The 25,515-nt window shown below is 38.6% G+C and overlaps 1 protein-coding gene across 1 annotated transcript in view; it reads right to left on the minus strand.

Annotated features, from left to right (window-relative positions):
* The window catches only part of luzp2 (leucine zipper protein 2), a 159,828-nt gene that overhangs the window by 10,295 nt on the left and 124,018 nt on the right, over window positions 1–25,515 (minus strand). Inside the window, exons 7-9 of the mRNA XM_085460096.1 lie at window positions 14,053–14,115; window positions 9,400–9,474; window positions 8,680–8,847 (exon numbers count right to left, since the gene is read on the minus strand). Of these exons, the coding sequence (XP_085316222.1) occupies window positions 8,680–8,847; window positions 9,400–9,474; window positions 14,053–14,115 (306 nt within the window). The remainder of the gene's footprint in view (window positions 1–8,679; window positions 8,848–9,399; window positions 9,475–14,052; window positions 14,116–25,515) is intronic.

A 25,515-nucleotide genomic window follows, 5' to 3' on the forward strand; every position in this document is an offset into this window, starting at 1 on the left:
ATGCACTGTGTAATTTAAGTTTTTAAGTGTTCATATGTACAGTAACTGGATACCATCATACTTGCATAGTATTGTTAGGATCAGAATATGTTATGACACTAAATAAATAAATAAATAAATACAGAGCTTTTACCAATCTTTCTGAGGTCTCAGATGTTGGACCTTCAAACAAGAATACCACTGATGTCTGTACAGAAATACACAGACCACCTCAGAGTGAGAAGTAGTTGCAGTTCAGAAGGTAGATTTGGGATTTAATACTATGAGACCTGCACATGATCAACAATGATGTTTCAGTGAAGTGACCCACTGCAAACAGAGCCAAAGCAATTCTGAGATAGAGGAAGGAAAACAAGACGGACAGTCAGAGATGAAAAGGTTTTCTCTGGAGGTAGTAAGTAGAGCAATCCATATCGCTACCACCTGAAATGATGTCTGCATAGAAAACATGACTTTTTCAAGGTTGATGCACTTTAAAATCAGTAGTGCTTGAGTCCAAAAGGCAAAAACACACAAAAACAAGCAAAAAAGTAAAATAAAAGTAAATAAAAATTGATACGGGTTTCTGGAGAGTTACATGACAGTCATCATTTTGCTATTGAACAGAGGAATTCATTCAAATACTGACAAATAATGGTATGGTCTTATGGGAAATGACTTCTCAGGAAAAAGCAAAAACCTAGACTATAAAAATATTAATGTTCCTCATTATCTCACTAAACTCCTGATGTCATTTCAAATGTGATTTATAGCCTGTTTTTGGATAATATGACTGATCTGGTGAACATTTAAAAATTTTACATACTTGCTTTAAGTAAGAGGCACTTAGAAAAAATTATAAGAAGTGGTTGTGGTTAAAGGAGTAACTAAACATAGATAATTTGTTAAAACACAAGTGTAGATTCTTAGCTGTAATTTGAGAGTACAGCACAAATGGCTGTACTCCCTATACATCCCTGTACATCCCCACTTTTCATGGGACAAAATATAATTTGACACTCAAAAGCTTAATGGACAGTTGCAGAGGATTCCATTATTTCTTCAATAATTATGGAGATAAAAGTTCTGGAATTGAAGGAAATGTGGCATTTGGGATCCTTATATGTGGATATGACCATGGATGAATTGCATGGATTCCAGTGACCATGGATCACAGAAGCAGCTGCATTGATTTTATTTGGTGGAGAAAAAAACAAACAGCAACTGAAGACGGCTGCACTAAAGGCAGGGCAAAGCATCACAAATGAGGAAATCCATTCTTTGGTCATGTTCAGGAGATCCAGACTTCAGGCAGTGTTTAACAATGATTCCAGTTTATCACTTTATAATAATTTCTTTCACCCCTTGAATAAAAGCTTAGGATCTACACTCGTGTAGATACAGACACCATCTTTTCACTCATCATGCCATTTTGTCTGGTAAGGACCAAGGGTTGAAATATTAATTAGGCTTGTTATACCAGATCTTTCTCCCAAAGTCTGACTGTCTTCTGCAGCTAGTCTTCTGCACAAGACAAGTACACTTTAACTGGGTCAAACGTGGTCTCTTGAGAGCGTAAAGCAAGACAGTTGCAAGATGAACATAAGCAATCTTAACCTGTCAATGTCAAACGCCATTCTTATTGTGTCAGCTGAAGCAACATCTTTTTAGGCAGGTTCAGGAGAAATGACATTACTTGTGGAAGTGACCACATTTGGGTGAACATTTCATACACAATTCCCCAACTTTTGACAGCATCTGTCAGAACCAGCCACACTTTCCATTCTTACCATCTGTTTGTCTCTCCATAAGGCCCCTGACTTTTCAGCAGAGCCTTAGTGCTTAAAAGCAGCAGTTTTCCAAGTAACACTTCATAATAACCACCATTTATAATATTACAATACTACATATCATATTATTTGATAAGTTGTTAAACTTTCATAGCATGTTAATTTGATGCTAGCAAACAGTTCTACAACAAATAGATACTAATTAACAAATTATTTCTTATTACCAATTTGAATTGATTAATTTTGTAACGTATTCTGTTATAACGCCACGGACATACATGAGTTATATCATTCTGAAGGCATCTGGATATACATAGAAATATAATTATTGAATTATTAATAAAGCTTGTTGTGATAAAGGTTTCGGTGGTGCTCACTGTGAGCCTGCCTTTAACCAAACATGGAGTGAAATTAAGCAAAAGGTGAAAAGAAAGCTGAACAGTGACTGTTAAAGAACACAAACAAATATGCTGAGTTGTGATTATTTGCAACTATTATTGAGATTAACTTACCTAAGTGGGTTTTTGGCAACATTGTTTGGGTCTTTTTTTTCCTTTTGTAGAACACAAATTTGATTCTATCGCAGTTTTTGGATTGTCAGCTCGCTACTGTCTAGTCTTTGCCTGGGAGAGATGGATATCCTGTATAATTTTTATAGACAAGGAAACAATCATAAAAGTAAATAGTAAGCGCTTAAAGCAGGGCAATGAAATGCCTGATTTTCCTCCAGCCCAGTACTCTGAGCATCTAAGACATCATCTCCCATTACTTTGATGAAAATTGCATACTATCAGACCACAAGACTTGGCTCTCTCCCCAAGACTGTTAAATATGAAGCAACTTCCACTTCAATCCTGCTGATCTTTGCATCCTCACACTAATGAATCTTTCACCAGCAAGAAGAGCTTTGTGTGTGTGTGTGTGTGTGTGTGTGTGTGTGTGTGTGTGTGTGTGTGTGTGTGTGTGTGTGTGTGTGTGTGTGTGTGTGTGTCAGGCAGGGTCTGAGAGAGTCTTATCTGTGGTGTCTAACAGAGCTTAAGGCCCATTACGGTAACTCAAACTATGAGCGTGACACTCAAAGTGGTGTCACAGAGTGCTTGAACAAACATCCCTGCACTTAAGCACTTTAGGTTTCACAACACAAAGCAGATTTTAGTATAAATGTGCTGATGAAATTCAAGCATTTGAATATATGTGATCTCTTTGTTGCTATTTTTTGTAATTTTTCACATAATGCAAAGTTATACTGTCCTTGGTCATCCATAGCATTCAGCATACTCTATAGTGTATTTTTCAGAACTATTCACATTTCTTTAATTAACAATAATAATAGATTGGATTTATATAGCGCTTTTCAAGGCACCCAAAGCGCTTTACAATACCACTATTCATTCACTCTCACATTCATACACTGGTGGAGCCAAGCTACGGTTGTAGCCACAGCTGTCCTGGGGCAGACTGACAGAAGCAAGGCTGCCATATCGCGCCATCGGCCCCTCTGGCCAACACCAGTAGGCAAGTAGGGTAAAGTGTCCTGCCCAGGGACACAACGACCAGGACAGAGAGCCCAGGGATCGAACCGGCGACCTTCCGGTTACAGCCCAACCCCCTGAGCCACGGTCGCCCAAAGATACACTATTTAAGGTATTTAGGACAGATCTATTTTGTAGACATTCCTAAATTAATCAACAGTACACCATTATGCTGTCAGTGTACTCTGCTGTAAGGAACTGTTTTTAAACTTATCATACTAATGAGTTGGCCCTGACACAATTAAGTTGCTTTTCATTAGACTTGTTTTCTTTCTGAGTGGGTCAGAATCACACAATTGCCAGGCATCCCTAGAATGACCCGTCCCATAACAGAAACCTGTTTAAATACTCAAGTGCATTAGCACTTGGTTTCCTGTAGGATATGCCTATAGTAACTAATGCCTATACCTTGATAGTGTAGCAGGTCTTTTTAATGTTTTTATTATTTTATTTTAATGTATTCTTCTTATTTAGAGCAGAGCTGGATTGATATTGCAAAGAACCTCATTGGTAATGAGCACCAGCATGTAAATGTGACCATCCCCAGGAAGTTTTACAAAGTTTTGTTCGAGTCGGACACTGGCGCCACCAGGCCCTCTGACCACCACCAGTAGGCAACGGGTGAAGTGTCTTGCCCAAGGACACAACGACCAAGCCAGGGCTCAAACCGGCAACCTTCCGATTACAAGGCGAACGCCCAACTCTTGAGCCACAATCGCCCAAACATTCAAATTTGGTTGGTTGTTTAATAACAGATTGTCTCTTGGAGTGACACATGTTTCTGCTTTACATGGATTAAAAGATTAAAAGTTGAGGAAATGAAAGACTTGAAACAGCTGCAAAACAGCAGGGATCCCTTCTAGAATAAGTTATTTTATGTATTGCACTTCTAAGCTACAATAAGACAATCTTATACATGCCTCAAAACTACAAAAGAACCTAGGGTAAAATAAATAACAATTACACTAACCAAGTGATTTCATGCTGTTAGATACAACAATGAGGAATGCTAAATTATTCTTAGTGCTAAGTTCTCGACATTTGTCTCCTCAGCTGTGGAACATTTGGCTCTTTTATGCCCTGTAAGTGCTACTGTATGTGTTTTTTTTCTTATTGCGTAATATGAGTTAAATTTGGCATTGAATTAAATGGGATCTGACCCACCTCTACATATACAGGCGGGGTGGACAGATGGAGCACCCCAGTAATTTTCACTGTGAGGGCACGCTGAGATTTATCAGACAGCCCGTCAAGTGTACAACAGCAACAGGAGATAATGAAGCCAGCAACTGCTCACAAGTGAAGTGCTGCTATTTCTATGCTAATGAAGGGGGAAGTAAAAACTTCATTAGCATAAAAAAATCAACCCACACCTTTCTTGAAATTCCTGTACTTGTCTTTTCTTTTGTATGATGCTGATTTTGCTCCTGTACTTGAATGTACTGGGCTGTATGTTTGAAAGGCAGATATGGGCGAATGCATAGTCAGATGAGATCCTTTTGTTTTGACCAAGGAGGGTGTAAACAGGAAGTGTCAATTATAGAATCTTGTTTTATATGATGCCACAGCAAAGGTACTGCAATGGCACTGGCGTGGATGGTATTACTCAAGCATGATTAAAAAAAAATCCTCTAAGTGGCATGTCAAATCTCTTAGGCACCCACGATAGAGACACAGAGTAAATTGTGACTGCTTTGAGGAGAGAAAAGCCTCTTAAAGCCAGAATTGCTCACCAGTATCATGGCAGATAAGACACAGCAGCGCTGTGGCCGACTTGATGATTTCAAAGTGACTGCAGCGACTGCTTTTCAGAAATCAGAACTAGCACAATCTCTGATTGAAGTTGACATGACTGCTTGATAGGGGGTAAAACAGCTATGGGTAATAAAAAAGTATATTTTCAAGAAATAAAAGCGATCTGTATATTCAGCTGTATGTGATTTATATATCTTTTGGGGGGTTTTTCTTGTGCACAGAGCCACAAAAATACTTGTAGGAATGTTTAAAGAACAAAATACAACTGCACTTTGACACTTGTCATTAGTCTTAAAATGTGGTTCAGTAGGAAAACAAGACACAATATCCTCACCGAAAGCATAATCTTACTTGTAGAATGAATCCTCTTGGAAGTCACCTTGTTTTACTCCTAAAAAGGATTAAATCCTGAGCCCTTAGTTGAGTCTGCTGTGACCCTGACTTTAAGAGGCTCCAAACAAAGACTGTGTCACATTGAGTTAATAATTTTCATATAGAACAAGTCCAACATCCAAAAAACTCCCGTAAAGCCCTAAAATAGTAGTGTTTCTCTTCAAAATCTATAGAACAGAATACAAAGACTGACATAACTATTTAGACTGCCGCTTGATTTAGACATGTTATTATTCTGAACAACCTCTGGAAGTGTGTTTGCCCAACTGTTATATTTGGTAGTAATTATTTCCTGTGCTATTTCTCTCTAGAGAGTGATACTCGGGGCATCAGATTGACAAATAGCCACTTGAAAAGAAGGTAATAATCGCCTAACTCTTAAATTCATATTGCAGACAGTGCATTATGCGTGCTCTGATGTGCGGTGAGGTGAATATTTTGGCACAGAGTTATATTCCATGATGTCACTAAGTTCCTGTGTGAAATGAATTTCAATTTGAAAGTGTTTACACAAAGGGAAGAGGCAAAAAACTGCAGCCGGGGCTTTATCTTATCTGGAAAGTCAGAGGGAAAATTATACTGCACCATTACAGAAGCATATCCCAAATCCAACTTTCTTTCCACTTTACTTTTGGCTCTGCAAAGCAAACTTATCTCATTTTTATCCTACTTTTCTGAAGAAACGGTAATATTTGTGTTCGGACTGACAATCAAACTGATTGCATACTGTAAGACAAAGTCTAAGCCATTTTCATTACATACAGATACACTACATGGACTGTACTGTAAATCAACATATCACAGTGGGGAAAATACTGATTTGATCCCCTGTTTTTCTATAAGATGGCAGTCTGGTGACTGACTAGGCCACTCCATAACCTAAACGTGCGTCTTTTTTTGCTCCTCCAAACACAGTGGGATACAAAAGAGCTTGACTGTGGTTTCATTTGACCACAGCACTTTCTCCCAAGCCTTCTCTGAATCATTTAGATGTTCACTGGCAAACTTCAGACTTGCCTTCTTGAACAGGGGACCTTGCTGGCACTGCAAGATTTCAATCCATCATGGCGTAGTGAGGGACTATCTGCCTTCAGATCGTTAACAAGCTCCTCGCATGTAGTTTTGAGCTGACCCACTACCTTCCTCACGATCATCTTCACCCCATGAGGCAAGATCTTGCAGAGACGTTCAGACAAAGGGCATTTTAAATTTATTCCATTTCTAAATAATCACACCAGCAGTTGTCCTCTTATTATCAAGCTTCTGCTGATGGTCTGGTAGCCAATTCTAGCCTTGTGCAGGCCAGATGGGCACATAGCCAATCTGTGGGAGACAGAATTCTGACTGAGTTGTGGGGGATCAAATACTTATTTTACTCACTGAAGTGCAAATTTGTAATTTGCAACTTTTATGGGAAGTGTTTTTATTTCTTGGATTTCTGATTGATAATCTCTCTCTCTTTATTAAAACAAAACTACCATAAGAATAGGGACTGTTCAATTCCTCGAAAGTGAGCAAACTTACAAATTCTGCAGAGGATCAAATAATTATATCCCCCAGTGTATATCTACAGGAAACCCATGCAACAACTGATGTAACTAATAAGACTGAAAAAACCCCAAACCCAAACAACAATTGCACTTTCCTTTACTTGGCATGTTGCAGGGCACTATTATTTTGCATACTGTCTCTCTGACACAGTCTGGTGATGTACTTAAATGGAGCACAGCCATTGTTAATGGTATTAATTACACCTGCGACTTTCCTGATATGGCAAGTCAAAATGTCAGCTGTGAAAAAGGCCCATTGGTCATGCTTCTGGTAACATGAAAGGGCCGTAGAATTACATTTTGTATTCAGCCTGAATTATTCATTCAAGACTACTGTGAATGAAGCTGCCTTGGGACAAAATCGTTCCAACAATGCAATCAGCCATGATTAGAACATGGCTCCATGTTACAAATGTTGTTGCTCTGATTTCTTTTGATTATAGGTGTAAAAACTACTAGCACCATTACCTCATTAGAAGACTGTGATTCTGGTTGAATTATAATAGCAAAAGTGGAAGCTTAAAATATACTTTCAAGACCATGTTGTACTAAAATCTGTTTTGAAAGTCTCAGAGTAGCACAGATAGTTGATCTAGCAGTTTGATTTTATAACTTCTGTCAGGACTGAATTCATATCAAAACATAAAAGAACAACTGACAAAGATCAGGGTTGATTAGCATCAAAATCAGGAAAAAAAAAAAAGAAAATATGAAAAGAATAATAATGTTTTTGTAAGTGCAAGTTTCCTCACCAGACGATGTAAAATGCAAGCAATTAAATGCAGTAATTTTTCATATAGATTTCTTATATATGACTTCCCATAATTAGGTATTAGTGTTTCTTAGTGTAATAGTGTTCTTGACTGTTTTAATGTTTTTTGAGGGAGTTTAAAATCAAGAAAAGTAAACATGCACTAGTAAAAATTAAAAGTAGGATACTGAAAGTTGGCACTATTAATCATTCCAGCAATGAGGATGGATAATAATGGTAATAATGATAATAATGGTAATGGATAATAGTAGGGGAAAAGATCTGCAAATGTGAAGGAACTTGTTGAACTTGGAACTAGCATATGTACAGAGTAGGATTTTCAAGAAATTTGATACTCACACACAATTGATATTAAAAATTGTTAAAGGGTAGGATACTAATTTGTAACAGTATGACAGCAACGGTGCAATCTTCACCTCTTCTACATGACACACTGCAGGTGCCTGCACACCGCCCCTCCCCTCACTATCAGCTGAACAAATGAAGAGTAGCACAACAAATCTGGCAAAGCATCTTAACGACTGACATCCCGGTGTTAATGAAGAATTTTGAGAAGATTTGCATCACTTAAGTATTAAACAGTTATAATAAATCTTGACCAGTGCACACATTGACGTTAGCCATTTAAATACTATTAGCCATCTGTTAAGTTATCATTAAAGTAGCAGCTAGTGACTATGGCTAATAATAAAACACAAGGTTAATGTTGGAGTTAGGCAGCAAACATTATCAGTATAGCCCATCTGCAACTTTAATAGATGGTATTAACTTAGCTGGACAACTCAATGCTGTAGTATTGTTTTAATTTTTAGATGTTTATTTCTTAAGTTGTATTTTACAATATCTAGTTCATCTTTTTGAAAAACATTAAATAAAATAAAGGAGCTCTGCAATGAATTCTGAATTACCTTGGCATGTGGCTGTTGAAAGGTGACTCTAGAGCTGTTGATGAGCGATGAGTATCTGAACAAGTGGGTGGGGGAGGTGGGAAATCTGTGACTGCTGCTGGGCTGGTTGTGCAGGACGGCTGAGAAGCAGATGTGAACTGTGTCCTTCAACGCCTTCATCTGAGACTCCTGTCCCCAAACAAGATTACACACAAACAAGACGGTTTCTGAATCACTCACACTGCCTTGCATCCACATGAGAAATTTACTTAAGCATTAGAGCCATTTTGCTCACATCCTTTAAAGTGATTTCAGAAAAGCTAGAAGGCATCGTTAGGCAAGACGTAAAGATTAAGAAGTCAATAGAGCAATATGAAGTAATGTGTATTTAAAAATTATTTGCTTTTCATCAATACTAATAGACAGGCTTAACTGATGTTAATATCACCTTTATCAGCTCTTTTCTCCCCGTGCAATTTTCACTCATTCAACTTAGCACATCCATAATAATAATAATGCCCCCACAAAATAAATCTGGTGCATGTGTTCAATGTGTTGAAGCTCAACACTGTGATGGGAAAATTGCTATGACAACCATGCTATTAAACTTCTGCACTTACTTTCATCATTAGATATCCACTCTTTAAAAAAGGTCTTTATGCAGACTAATATTACTTCACATAATTTATTCATTCGCTCATCATCGCTCATCGGCGACACCCCGTCCCCTGTGTTATTCACCTTATCCAGCGCAGTCTTCTCCAGTTCTTCCTTGGCCACAGTTAACTTGTGTTCCAAGTCCATTAGCTGCTGCCCCTGCAGAAACACACGAGTTTTGAATCAGCTGAACCTCTCTCTTTGTACTGTGCAAGTAAAGCATTTCTCCAGCTCCACCCCATATCTTCAGCAATATCGATAGCAAAAATCTATAGCACAAGGGATTGAAGCTCCTCTTTGTTATTTTGCAGATCATCACTTTTGTTCTTACTTTTTAAAATATGTGTTATAAAACCTGACACACACACACAGATACATGCACACACATCTAATTCAATCAATTTGCATTCAATTTAAGTTTTACATTTTATTTTATCCTAAATTGACCTTGGAATGTATATACTTAATGTTTTCCATATTAACCTACAAACCAAAACTCCACAATGACAAAGCAAAGATTATTGTTTTTGGACTGTTTTGCACACTTTCCTAACAATGATCCACGGGATGCTTGATCTGAGTCCACCTGTGCCTCACTGAATTAATGGGATATAACTATATAAAGTTTCACAACTCATTATGTATGTCAGAGTGAAAAACTGAGCCATGAGATTGAGTGAATTGTTTACTAACATTGGTATTGCTCCTCAGCTATACACAGTTTTTTGTGGCAAAGGGCCTTCATCAGGTGACCAACCAGGAATCACTGTCAATGTGATAGGCATCCCAGCAATCCTTTTGTGGAAATATTTGTTCTTTTTTATGGATGGTAGGAAGCCAATCCTCCCTGTATCACAGCCCATGAGGAGTTTCCTATAAAGCCCTTAAAAAGTCTCCAACACTAAAGGTGAAATCCTTTAGTCAGATGGCCACAGTTCCAAAAAGCTTGTGTGAGCATCACTTCATTATTATTATTATCCCAACAGTCATCGCAGTGTCAGCAACACCACACCGTAGGGATGTTTTTCCACAATATGGACCAGGAGACTAGTCATAAAGGGAAAGATTAATGTAGAACGGCATAAAGTAATTCTGAAGACCTGAAAATACAAGTATAGGATTCACTCTTAAAAATGCCAGAAGTGTTTTAGCCAGGCACTAAGTGAAAGTGAAGGATCTGAACTGAAAAGGATACAACTGTCCTTTAGATTTAATAAAACGCTAAAAAGTCTGTTGCTGTGTTTGTCATTGTAGAGTATTTTGTGTTGACTGGAGCTGAAAAACAATGAGTCTCATAATGAGTCTTTATGACACATAAAGATATCAGATACAGTGGACACAATGCTCGAGCACTGAACAACATGTGGATTGGACAGTACTCAGAGGACTCCTCGCGATTATTAAAACTGATCATAGGTGTTGTTCCCCACATCAAACAGACCTTCACAAGGGTGTTCCTGTGATAAAAAACACTACCGCCCCCCTCCCAGAATCTTAAGGATCTGGGGAGGGGAGGACAGAAATAATCCCTTAAAACTATGTACAAATGGTATACATAAAAATGACAAACAATTCACCTTAACAATAGGGATCTCAGTAACCTTCCTAATCAGTGATAATTAATTAATTAATCTGACAAAATCTTGGTTAAGTTTTTGTGAAAACGAAACCTCTAGTCTTTTTAAAGCATTTTATGCACACCCTAGAAGTCATATGAAACCATATAAGCATGAGTTAATTCACAGCAGCACTGAAAAGGATTAGATCTGCTTCTTGGATAGAAGAATATTTTAATGTTGTCATTTATAAAAACAGACCCTTTAAAACCATCAAACTTTAAAAAGGAAGTTTTTCTTAGACGTTAATCCTAGGACTGAACAGCACACACAGAAGGGCTGGTTTTAGTAAATGAACCAATGTAACTCCTTATGATGATCAACAGCTTCTTCTGAGAAGTCTTCTATTATTGATAAACTCATCCACAAGAAAAAAAAGAAAGCCGTGCTGGGATCATTTGCATGCAGCCTGTGTAAAACCGGCCTTGGTGATGGACTTTAAGCCATAAACTTTTATCGGATGTCTTTACTTGCCTCCGGAAATGATAAACTACAAAGGCTTATATTCTAAAATATCCAAGGCCAGGTAACCCAACAAACAGCAACTACAATCCCTCTCAAGTGTATTAAATTTTAGTGAGTGGTGATGTGACTGATTGATAGCTTTTGGTAAGCTTTATCAACTTGTGGTGTGTGGTGCCTCGATGAGTGTCCTGAAAAAGCTGGGAGGCTTGGCATGTTCACTGATTTCATCTCATTTTCATGTCAGTTTCTACCAGCAAAGTGGTTATTTTAATGATGAACATGTCTGTCAGTTCTACCACTCAATGGGGCGGTAGGAACTGTGTTTAAATCCTTTCTGACAGATGAGTCGTATAGTGACTCTCAAGGACAGAGCAACAATCAGTCCTATGGGTTTTCACTGAAGCCAGAGAGTCAGATCTCACCTTTAGAAGTTCATGTAGTGGGAGTTTTAGTCAGATGGAGTCTTAAGGTAATCAGGCACAGTTCATGGTCACAAAGCTTTGTAAAAGCCTCATAAAATCTCTTTGTGGCAAATTAAGATATTCATTAATACACACTGGAATCACACATTTTGCTCACAAGTACATTTTTTTAAATGAGGCTCAATATTAGTTTGTTGTCTAAAAGCTCTAAATCCTATGTGCACAGCTTTATAGTAAAGGCCATTACATCCATTACAAAGAGCATCATCAGTGGATAGTCCTTTGAGCTCTGCTGGCGCAACGGCACTGACCCAGAAATGCTGACTTTCAGGGTTAGTGCCCCCAAGTCTAGGGCTTCATATTTCTGTGCTGAGTCCATTATAGAGGTGTGGGGTCAGTGGGGTGCTGTCCACTGGGCTAGATGAGGCGTGTGACGACATCTGTTTTTTCTAAGCTTAAAAAGAAACAGCTCTGGGGGTAATTTTAGTGTCGCAATGAAGAGTACACTGTGAAAGCTTGAATATGGCTCCTCTGCCACAAATACTGTCTCGTAGGGAAATGCAGGGAAGTCGCTCTCTTTTCTTTTAATACTTTTTTTAGTAACATGTTTATGAAAAGCGAGGGAAACTGTACAGCTTATACCTGAGACAAGAGTTGCACTAAAAATGCTGGCTTTTTTTCCTGGTACTCTAGGTTACTCTAGGAAACATGCTGTAGCATTTAATCAATTTGCATTTTCTTGTATTTTACTATGAAAAACAAGAAACTAACTAACTAACTAACTAACTAACTAACTAATTAACAAAAAAAGGTATTCTTAAGCTTTCATAAATGTAAGTTTTGGGGATTCTGCTGTATCTAATCTTGCAAATTTGTTTTCTTTGTTTCTTTTTTTTTAAACCAAGACATTGTGTTGCAAAAGGCACTTTGATAGGGTACAACAGCTGTCATAACCAATTCAATTGCCTCCTGGTCAAGGTGCCTTGACTGACATCCCCCCTGTGATGCTGATGACATTTCTGTATCTTGAGTGACTCTCCTCCACTTCCCCCTCCTTTGGCCCCTGCTGGGCTTTTGATCACAGCACATGGGGAATACAGATGAGTTTTTCAGGAATAGCCAGAGGGATTGGACGTGATGCATTTCTCCCTGACCTTTCCACCAGAGAAAAAAAGCAGCCATTTCTGTCATCTTCGAAAGATGACTGTTTTTACAAGATAAAGAGAATGATCAAATTAGCCTTATCTGTCTAATGCTGCAAATCACTACAGACCGTAATGTTTTAAAGATCCACTTGAAATGTTTGGTGACATTGAGCAATAACGTTTTAGTTTTTTTTTGTTTTGGATGACTGACTGATGCAATTTAGAGACAACGATTTACGAGCAGTGACACCAAGCAAACAAGTCGATGCATCAATCATTCAGAGACTAGAAATAGAACAAAGAACAGGACATCCAGGGACAATATATTCAAGTGTAGGGCTAGAAGCATAAAATTCTATCCTCGAGGACAGAGTCCTTTTTTTATTCATTTATGTCTAACGTAGCTTTAGCAGTGATGTGTTCAAAGCATCAAAACATACACATAAGAAATGGCATTACAGGGCATTGTGGCAAAAATGTCAACTGACATTTTAACACCACAAACAAGGCCTGAAAGGTCAGTCCTTGTACCAGTAAATGCCAATAAATATTATGTGAGCGCTCAGATCCCAGAACGTTTAGTCCTCGCAATTCACAGGGCAATGGAGTATGTACGGGTGGGCAATAATACGCAACACTGCCACTGTTTTTATTGTGCTTGCAGAGGAAGTACGTGAGGAAGAGGCACATATCTGATTCCCTGAAATGGGTGTTACCCCTGAAATGTAGAAATACATGGTGTCATCTGTAATTTTGTCTTGAAGGTTCCCTTATATGATCTAATGCATAATTCTGTATCAACTTCATCCACTGCTGTCCAAACCATTTATCCACATACCACAGAAGATTAAAGAGGATGGGGTGAATCTTGCAGAGGTGGAAACAGAGGACGAAATTTGGTATGTTCACTAAGAGCTGCCGGATTGACTTTGCCGTGTGCTGCTTTGGCTGGATGGAAGTTTATAATTGCAGCCTGAATTAATTAGAGCCCCTTCTGTGATGGGATCATCCTTTGAAGGCGGTATGAAGCACCTGTTTACCCCTGGTCTGGAGCTACTATAAAGCCACCCACCTTCAGTTTGAGCTTACCTTAAAAATTAAATCCTTTTTCCCGTACCGCAGTTCTTTCAGTTGAGCCTGGATTTTTTTGGACTGCAAGAGGAAGATAAGGAAATAAGTGTTAGCTTATTCAAATAGCGAAATTGGTTTTAGATCACGTAGCAGGATTCTGCCAGCTGCAGCAGAAGACTCCTTTGTGAGCATTCCCTAGGCAAAGCTCTGGCTTAAAGGAAGGCCCTACTGAGAGGGAGAAAATATCAAATCTACCCTTCACTGAACTGTATAGTCCACACAATGATGCCGTCATGCACTGGATTCTTGCCCACTGTCTAAACCTGAATTCTCACTCCCACTACACACATTACTGCCACCACCGCCTTCAGTTAAGCCACTCACACAAACAGAGCACTTCTTCACTGCCACCCCCAAACATGCACAGTGACCAGCGCTGCCTGACATTCACTCTGCTGCTCCACATCAGTGGGCACCTTGAGCACAGAGACTGTACCCCAGATAGCTTGATACATGGCCATCCTCAAAGCTGCTCATGATGTGAGTGTGAACACTGAAAGCCTCCACACGGGATAGAACAGAGCGTTACTCTGAGAGTCCTCAACGAGGCTGAATGATGTTTTCAGAGCACAGGTATTGTAAAGCCTTTTGTGATCGGAACCAATACAGCATGCTATGCAAACAGAATTGCTTCAACTTGAATCCTAAGGAATTGAAGTTTTAAACATAAAGATTATTAGGTTAATAATTCATTTTAATTAACCAAGCTTTAATATTCCAGATCCTGAGAGCTTTTCTTTGTATATTTGTGTCTCAGCCTTATTTATCTCTACATTTCCTTGGCACAGACAGGTGAAATGTGACATGAGGTCTAATTTTCTTTTACTAAAGCACACTGAACACAATGCCGAGGGAGAAATTCACTTCACAGGGTTTTGTGTACAAACACCTTTGCCTTTATATATGAGATTCTTCATCTTATTTTTTTTCCTCCCCAGGGTGACTCCATGTCCCAGGACACCTCTCACTGTTTTGTGTAACTGGATTCAAAAACTGCATCCTTGGGCTCCACATGAAAACAAGATGTTAGGTTAAATAAACACAGAGCAAACTTTACAACTGTGTCTCACAGACGTATGTGATTTGAAATTATTCAGCCTGTATTTTTCTCCCCCCTGTGAACCGGGTCATTAAATAAAATGTTAGCAAATTAATTTTATTTGCATCGGTTAAGTGGAGCTTTTTGAGATACTCACCGGTAATAGAATGATTCACTTTAAAAGGCCACAGAATCATATGCTGTGGAGTATTAACTCATAAATGCAAATATTTGAATGCACTGCACTCTATGAATTGCCAAAGCATTTTTTTTTCAATTTTCTTTTAGTCCAAATAAACTATGTGAGTGTCTCCTGTGGTCCAATTCTCAGCCTATTTTTAGGGACACTGAAACATTGAAAAGCCTTTGAAACATTGTTAAGCTTTACAGTTAGCAGGCTAGTTACCTTGGCTACTAAGTAAGGAATCCTGTAAGCCACAGTAATGGGACAGAGCTCTGATGTAACTGAAAGAGACTTTTCAAAATATATTTCCATTACCTGCCTTGATGGCATATAGAGCCCTGGTGAATGCGGGAAGTTATGTGCTTGACAACAATGACCTTGAAATAAAGCCAAAACTCAGAAGAGCAGCTGGAGCCCATCATTCACTATTTAATGAAAGAAAACCACACATTTGTTTGATTCTCAGTGTAACAGCATTTTCAGTTATACAATAACTATTCAATATTTTGAAAAGCAGATTTCCCAGCAAGCAGTTTATACCCCAAATCATCAGTTAAGGTTAACTTTGTCCAAACTGTGTGTTCAGTCGCCTCCATAAATGTTAAGATTTGGACTAGTGGGAGGCCACTTTAGAAATGCCAAATACTTATTTATTATAATGTTAGAAAAGCCATGTTTTTTACCTGGAATAGTATGGTTTGTGTGCTTCAGGTCGGGGATGACTTGATTTCTCACGTGTAGGAGTATCTCGAGGGCTTGTTTTCAGGTGGGGGTAGAACTGCGCTAGAGATTGACAAGTAGATTGGTCCTGTGTAGGCATTGAAGCAGACCCTACACTATTGTGGGGACTAGAGACCTGAGCCTGAAGGTGAAGTTGTCGATTTACTGGTTCATCTACACTGCTATCTTCACCTATGGCCATGATCTGTGGGATATGGCTTAAAGAACAAATAAGACCCATGCAGCAAAAATCAGCTGGTACCATGGGATTCTGGGATACCCCTTAGGGATAGGGTCATTTTGAGTTGGAGTAGAGCTGTTGCTCCTCCGCTTTGAGTAAAACCAGTTCAGCTGTTATGGTCGTGTCCAACTGAGAGAAGACCCCAGGGCAGGCCCAGGACAACAGATTACATCTCTCAGCTGGCAGCTGGCCTCGATACCCTCACACCCACCCAATAGAGCTGGAGGTAGTGACTGGGGAGAGGGAGGCCTGAGCAGCTCTGCTTAGACTGCTGCCGCAATGAACCATACAAAGATAAGTGGTCGAAAATGGATGGATGGCTGGATGTTGTAGCAATGACCTGCAACTGAGACAGATCCTGCAGACCCCCAGGCAGTATGTTTTGCTCCAGTATGCTTTGATAATTTTATGATTTCACTGCGCTCTGCACAAATTCAAGCCACTGTGAGCAAGAGACAGCAAATGAACCCTGTACGGATGACTATGCTTCCTCCATTCACAGTGAGGAGATGTCCTCCTTTAACTGTCTATTTTTTTGTGAACAGAGATGAGTTACCAAAAAAATGCATGTAATTTTGTTACAGCTGTCCAAGTGTAATTACCAACAAACACTGTGAATTGTTGATATGCATATTAGTAAACTCCAGTCAGTGTTTTCTTTCAAATTTACTGGGCTTTCTTATATGGAGCTTTCCTTTATGTGTTATTTCTCAGGGTTGGCTTGTATACAGTTTGAGTTTTTGCTTGTTTCTGTCACCCAACATTTGTCCAAAAAATATTAAACTTGATTAATAAATTCCCATTCTAGCTATTCTAGCTTGTACCTTGACCTCATGACTGTTATGTTCATTTCTTTTTCCTCTACTTTGCTTTATTCTTTGGCAAATTTTGGCTGGATCCCAAATGAAAACACATATTTTCGCATTCAGCCATTTTAGTAAAGCAACCAAAGCACTTAATCAAAAATGGATGGAAGGCAAAGTACTTTTGATCCACTTGATAATAAAGTGGCTAACTTCAATTTAAAAGTAAACCAATAACATTGTCTCTTATCGATAGTTGTATAATCCATTGGATACTTTTATGAGGTATTATATACAAATAAAAATAAGGGTACAAAAGACCCAATAACAGGGATGAAATTTAAATTTTATTTGAATCAATTTATTTTAATCTCTTCTGCTTGTTCACAGTTTAAATATAGTGAAGTGAAGTCATCATATTTATGTTCTTTTCCTCCAATAACAAGATGCAACCAACCAACACAGAGCTACTCAAAACCATCCACTAAGAAAAGTGCAGCTCAGTCTCATTTGCCTTGTCTTTAGTATATTTACCTTTTGATGGATAGTTTTGAGGAAGCAATTGGTTTCTTTAAGAGCTCAAACTTTACAGAAATCATTTAACTTTTCAGATTTTTTAGGAATCCATGGATTTCTTGTGAAGGGAGCAGCAGAGCATAGTGATAATGTTCCATGGATTTATTAGTACGAGGAACATTTTTCTCATTATACAAAGTCATTTAATCTGTCATTAATATAAAATACTTAGTGCAGCTATAAATAATGTATTTTTTTCTTTTTCTCTTTTTTGCCTTATCGGGCAAATGAGAAAATGTGTTTGTATGCATGTCAGTATGCTGATGTCAACACACAGCTTTTACTTTGAAGGTGAACAATCACCATTTGTGGTTTGCATCTAGTGAATGTTCGCAGAGAAATCAGCGTCAACCATACAAACTATGGGGAACCACAACAACCTACAAACAACTTAAGCAATCACAAGAAGGTTTTTTGTGCAGGCTACTTTTCTGACCCAGTAACAACCCCCAAGAAGCCACTCACCACTCTAGCGACAAGAAGTTGCCAAGGGCTTACTAACCAGGAATTCCTAATCAATCTCTAGGCGTGTGTGACTGAGACCTGAGGCACAAAAAAGGTGAAACGACACCAACATATGACAGATAAAGTGTTCCGGCATCATCATCATCATACATTGTAAGTGCAGTTGCAGCAGGAACACAGCAGCGTCACAGATTTGTCTCCTTTTGCACTGAAACAGATTGTCCTATTTGTACAGTGTGTATGGCTGAAGCATGCTAGCTGGAGCAGAACGGAGACTGGCTCTGAGCCAGAGTCGTACAGTCTGAAGCAAACATGTCACTTCAATCCTTCCAGCCAAGGTAATCTGATTTATTCAGTGTAGATATAGAGATAAAAATTTATTTTTTTATTTCAAGATTCTGCTCTTGTATGCTCCCTTTACACAAATCAGTTGTATCGTAGGATATATCACCGAAGCTAAAAACACCCATCTCCCCAAACGAGGTTTTATCAAAGAAGCCAAACAAATCTGCTTTCATTTCTGATTTGGTAAGGAGGAATTCTAATATTATATGGAATTTAACTTCATAAATCACAGCTTCAGTGCTCATTGAGAGGTTAGAATGAAAAACTAATATTTTAAGACTTAGAGATGGAAACAAGGAGCAACAACAAGGATGTACATGATGAGACGTATATGAGTGACACGGCTGTTGATATCGCATGCATATAAGGTAAATGGTTCTGGCCAAAGCACAGTTCATACCTGATTACACAAAAGTTTAAAACAGTGATACTGATAAATGGCTATCACACAAACATGGTAACATCAACCTTAAATAATGTAGGAATGGCCTGCATGGACTTTTAGTTTTGCTCATGTCGGATTTGCACACATGTTATTAGAACAACTCCACAACTCCCTCTCTCACACACACACAACCAAAGTCTAATAATGGATGGAAGCAAAAAGCATTTATTAAAATAAGGGATGCTTCATTGGGAAAGACTCTGATATGTTTCCTAGCTCATTAACTGCCACAAAACACAGAAGATGACGATGGCACACTGCTCTATTCACAAAGCCCCGTAGAATTAATTACATGAGGCCATTCACCTTGAAATCCTTCATTACAGGAAATCCTCCCAAATCCAGCATATTATATCTTATCTGCATATGTGAGGTTTGGGTTACTCAGTGCTTCCATTAATCCAAATGTAACAATGAAAGGTAATTCGAATGATAACAGGGCGGAAATATGGAAGTGTAACAACATCCGTCATCCAAATAATGACACCATAAATTTGACAGAATGGGAAAAAGGTGACAAATTCGTTCTGGTGAGGAAAAGATGTGCAATGGATTAAATCACATCTCTAATGTTACGTGTCAGACTCCTTTACCGAATGGTCTTAACCTTGACACTGACTCAAGTTTCGTAAGCTATCAGATGTTTCCCCTGAAGATATTACTGTCTGTTTGTGGGAAGGTTGCATGACATTTTTCCAATGAAATGGATAAAAAGCAAATAAATAAATAAATAAATTTCTAGCTATATATAACAGACAACTGAAGCTTTTTGGTATTGGTGAAGTTAACCCACTGTTATATGACACACCATGACAATAATGAGAATTTAATGATTGTATTTTCAGTGTTTTTGAAAATCAACAATAAAAAAAAATCTTATTAAATTCAATTTAATACCATAAAGGTTTATTTACAGTGGGGCAAAAAAGTATTTAGTCAGCCACCGATTGTGCGAGTTCCCCCACTTAAAATGATGACAGAGGTCAGTAATTTGCACCAGAGGTACACTTCAACTGTGAGAGACAGAATGTGAAAAAAAAAATCCATGAATTCACATGGTAGGATTTGTAAAGAATTTATTCGTAAATCAGGGTGGAAAATAAGTATTTGGTCACCTCAAACAAGGAAAATCTCTGGCTCTCACAGACCTGTAACGTCTTCTGTAAGAAGCTTTTCTGTCCCCCACTCGTTACCTGTATGAATGGCACCTGTTTGAACTCATCATCTGTATAAAAGACACCTGTCCACAGCCTCAAACAGTCAGACTCCAAACTCCGCCATGGCCAAGACCAAAGAGCTTTCGAAGGACACCAGGAAAAGTATTGTAGACCTGCACCAGACTGGGAAGAGTGAATCTACAATAGGCAAGCAGCTTGGTGTGAAAAAATCAACTGTGGGAGCAATCATCAGAAAATGGAAGACATACAAGACCACTGATAATCTCCCTCGATCTGGGGCTCCACGCAAGATCTCATCCCGTGGGGTCAAAATGATCATGAGAACGGTGAGCAAAGATCCCAGGACCACACGGGGGGACCTGGTGAATGACCTGCAGAGAGCTGGGACCAAAGTAACAAAGGTCACCATCAGTAACACACTACAACGGCAGGGAATCAAATCCCGCAGTGCCAGACGTGTTCCGCTGCTGAAGCCAGTGCATGTCCAGGCCCGTCTGAAGTTTGCCAGAGAGCACATGGATGATACAGCAGAGGATTGGGAGAATGTCATGTGGTCAGATGAAACCAAAGTAGAACTTTTTGGTATAAACTCAACTCGTCGTGTTTGGAGGAAGACGAATACTGAGTTGCATCCCAAGAACACCATACCTACTGTGAAGCATGGGGGTGGAAACATCATGCTATGGAGCTGTTTTTCTGCCAAGGGGACAGGACGACTGATCCGTGTTAAGGACAGAATGAATGGGGCCATGTATCGTGAGATTTTGAGCCAAAACCTCCTTCCATCAGTGAGAACTTTGAAGATGAAACGAGGCTGGGTCTTCCAACATGACAATGATCCAAAACACACCGCCCGGGCAACAAAGGAGTGGCTCCGTAAGAAGCATTTGAAAGTCCTGGAGTGGCCTAGCCAGTCTCCAGACCTCAACCCCATAGAAAATCTGTGGCGGGAGTTGAAAGTCCGTGTTGCTCGGCGACAGCCCCAAAATATCACTGCTCTCGAGAAGATCTGCATGGAGGAATGGGCCAAAATACCAGCTACTGTGTGTGCAAACCTGGTAAAGACCTATAGTAAACGTTTGACCCCTGTTATTGCCAGCAAAGGTTATGTTACAAAGTATTGAGTTGTATTTTTGTTATTGACCAAATACTTATTTTCCACCCTGATTTACGAATAAATTCTTTACAAATCCTACCATGTGGATTCATGGATTTTTTTTTCACATTCTGTCTCTCACAGTTGAAGTGTACCTCTGGTGCAAATTACTGATCTCTGTCATCATTTTAGGTGGGGGAACTGACTAAATACTTTTTTGCCCCACTGTATATAGTGCAAAATCACAACAAAAGTCATCTCAAGGCACTTTATATTGTAAGGCAAAGCTCACACAGTCCCCTGTGAACAAGTACTTGGTGACAGTGGGGAGGAAAAATGCCCTTTTAACATGAGGAAACCTCTGACAGAACCAGGCGCAGGGAAAGGAAGTCATCAGCTGTGACTGTTTGTGGGTGACATACTGTGGAAGTCTAGTGTTGGTACATGGTCACCTGATCCAGCTCCAACTATAAGCTTTATCAAAAAGTATCGTTTTAGGATTAATATTAAAAGAAGAGAGGATGTCTGTCTCCCAAATCCAAACTGGGAGTTTGTTCCACTTTTACATATTCTACAAACCACAAGTAAGCATGCAGTCTGAGGTCAAAGTGCTGTGTTGGGTGATATAGAACTACGAAGTCTTTAAAATTAGGAGCTGATTATTCAAGATGTTGTATGTGAGAAGAAGGATTTTAAATGTGATTAGCTTACAATTAAATACAGTAAAGTCAGATTTACTGAAACTATTCTAAATCAATTTAGTGCAAATGATAACACATCAATGAACTGTTTTTTAATGAAGCTCAGGCAAATTGAGTAACACAGCCAAGAGTCTTATTAGCCCTATTAACCCTCATAATATTGAATGGAGTTGTCTGCTCCTTGTGCCCAGATGGAAGAAATGAGTTTGGATTAACTGATCAACTGACTTGGCAGCACTCTCACATACTCTGACAATTATATTTGTTATTTCATAGGAGAATAATATTAAATATAAAGCCTGGTGTCGCCTCAATATTTAAGAAATGCATATGATGGCAATATTATCTAATACAGTGCAGGAAGCCTCAAAACCACAATTCCAAAATCCAAAAAATTAAGAAAAAAAAGCCTATATTTGTTGAGAAAAGTATGTTCCCCAAAGCTAAAGCTGAAAAAGTCCATCAATCATTCTCTGATCAGAGGATTAATAAGCTACTGCTTTGATGAATTATTACTAATTTTCCTTACAAAAATGTAAACCTGGCACTAGCCTCACCACTCGGTACTGCTAGGTTTTCATGTTATGCCACAACTCAAAATGCCAAAAAGAAGTATTAGTTTTAGCCGTAAACCACACACGTCTTCTCAACTCAAGATTCGATACAAGTCTTTAGTCAAGAAAAACGAAAAGTATTTTGTTCTAAATCAAGGGCTTTCCTTTTACACTAACAGCAGAAAATACATGGCTGACCACTTTGTTAGGTACATTTGTTTAACTACTGATTAGATATTTGGTAAAGCAAATATCCAATCACTGAATCACATGACAGTAATTCAGTTGATTAAGGCACCTACAGACATGGTAAAGAAGATGTAATGATGTTCAAACTGAGAATGGGAATGTAGAAAAGTGATTTACTGTAAGTGACAATGTCTATCTGGCCATGGTGTGGCCAGATAGACTGGTCTTATTGGTCTGGAATATTTTTTTTTAGAAACTGCTGATGTACTGGCATTTTCCCACACAGCCATCTCTAGGGTTTTACAGAGAGTCTACTGAGAGCAACAGCTCTCATATTTAAGACGTCAGAGGAAAATGACAAAATTGCTTTTAAGCTGAAAGAAAAATAACAATAACTCTAGTTATGACTCATTATAACCAACATATGAAGAAGAGCATTTCTGAATGCACAACACATCAAACTCTGAAGAAGGTAGGCTATGGCAGCAGAAGACCACACTGGGTGAAACTCATGTCAGCTAAGAACAAGAAGGTACGGCTAATAATTCACAAGGGCTCACCAAACTTGAACTACAGAAGATGCTACAACCTACCTAAATATTGCTGATGACCAGTTATATCCCTTTATCTTCTTAGCCATCTTCTGATGGCTAATTCCAGCAACATAACCATGACACAAATTCATGACATGGATGTGGAGTCAATAACTCTGCAGGAACTTTGTGCTGCTGTCAGTCATGGACCAATTGCTGAATTTATGCCACAAATAATTAAAACAGTTCTGAAGGTAAAAGAGTGGCCAATGGAGTGTTTTTTTAAATAGATATTTTTTTCTTTTCTCTTTTCTCATTCCTTTCTTTCCTTTCTTAATATAATACTTAGCTTGTTGACGAATATATAAGTACAAAATCACAAAATTTACAGTAGGGAAGGATCATGTACATATGCATGCAAGATCATGCATCTCACTAAAACCCCTGTGGTGCTGTTAACATGTAATTTGAAGTCTTTTTGGCTCAGTGGTTTTCACAGCAGCACATGGATTAAGAGCATACTGTAGCTCTTGCTATGCGAGGTGGAGGATCAGCCTCACAAAAAAATATGTACAAGTTAAATCAGCTTTGTAAAAACGATTACCACACCAAATGAAATGTATTCCAATATACAATACAGTAATTCCCAAGACTCCCAGTTCTCAAGATGAGAACAAAAATCACACAAAAAGTCATGCTCCTACTTGCTCACACAAAATCCCAAAATGTATCATGTGAAAACAAATGGAATTTGTTCCTAGAAAGTTTATCTGAGACCAGCTGAAAAAAGGCCTAATCTCGCTTCTTGGACATTGCTTCAAAGAATTGATTTAAGATTCAAAGATGCTATCACAAGCTATCACAGCAAGGAAAGAAAATGAGAAAAAAAAATCTCTGACTCAGTGCTTTGAAAAAAAGAAAAAACCTTAACTTGTCATGGTCCTGGGTCTTTTGACCCAGCGTTTTAAGTTTGAGTTTATTTTGTTCATTAGGTTATCTAAGTTCATTTGGTTATTAGACTTCTTGTGTTTTCTTCCCCTGTATTTAAGCTTCCCCTCACCCTTCGTGTTTCATGCTGCGTGTCTTATGTTATCAAGTTTGTATTATTATGCCTAAGTGTTTCTAGTTATTATTTTCCCCTCGTGTTTCCAACCATGTTAAATCTCCCCTGCTCTTCATGCGTTTCATGTCTGTGTCTTACATTGTCAAGTTCTGGTTGTCGTGTCTAAGTCTGCATGTTTCCTGTTTTATTTTGAAAAGGGGTCTTTTGTTCTGTGCTCATGCGGTTAGTTTTACTCTTGCCTGTGCATCATTATGTTTATCCTAGTCAGCTGTTTCCTCATGTGTCTCCACTTCCCTTAATCACCTGCTGTGTATTTAAGTCCTCTATTTTCAGTGTGTGACTGTCAGGTCGTCTGTTGTCCACGCCATGTTTCCGATGCCATGCCATGCTTCCAAGTTTCTTGTCTAGGTTTTTCTTATTGTTTGTTTAGGTTCCCCAGTTTAGGTTTGTGTTAATTTTGCTTCAGTTTGCCTTGCCCTTTGTTTGTACCTTTTCTACCAGCCATATTAAACGGCTCGCCTTTTGTTAACATTTCAAGTTCTGTTCCCTGTTCCTTGGAGTCTGCGTTTTGGGTCCTTTTCTCAATTCATACAGTCTGCCCTCGCCAGACTGTGACATAACTAAAAAGGTCTTTGAAGATAAAACCATCATTTCTAGAGACAAATTACATAATGTTGTTCAGTGTTTATTGAATGTTTTGATGTTTTGGGTGGGTATTCAGATTCATGTTTTGCATAAAACACTGTAAAAGGCAATAATTATTACAAATAATCAATAATAGAATAATGATTCTCTATAGAAAAAAAACCAAACATTCAGTATTATTCAAAAGTCTTGAACCACACATCAGTTTAATTGAAGTGGTCTTTGTCAATAGTCCTTCATCCTTTTTGAAGGTCTTTCAAAGTTCTTCTTTGGACAAGTCCTTGTAGCTGACCATTTTTTGAAGAATGTATCTGTTGTTTGTTAAGCCACTTAACACTGACCTACGAACCCATGAACCCATTCAAGCAAAAAAGACACTTCAAGCTTTAGACACTTTGTTACTAGCAGCCTAGTAAGAAAGTCACATTAAGACCAAAGACAACATAGTATTGAATACATGAATCAGTACTTTTACACTAACAAGGTAAATTCCTAGAGCTATCAGCTGAAAACTTGGTAAACGTATCTTTGCATGATATGCACTGAACCTTCAAAAAAATCTGAGGAAACTGGTCAAAGGAAGATGCGGGAAGCTTAAAAACTGATCTACGGCAGACGTTCAGTATCTAAAAGTCATGTGCTTA

Source organism: Copadichromis virginalis, linkage group LG1 (genome assembly GCF_057382275.1).
Source record: "Copadichromis virginalis isolate Kocher_CV1m ecotype Utaka linkage group LG1, C_Virginalis_male_GT1.1, whole genome shotgun sequence".
In the NCBI taxonomy this organism is placed as follows: Eukaryota; Metazoa; Chordata; class Actinopteri; order Cichliformes; family Cichlidae; genus Copadichromis; species Copadichromis virginalis.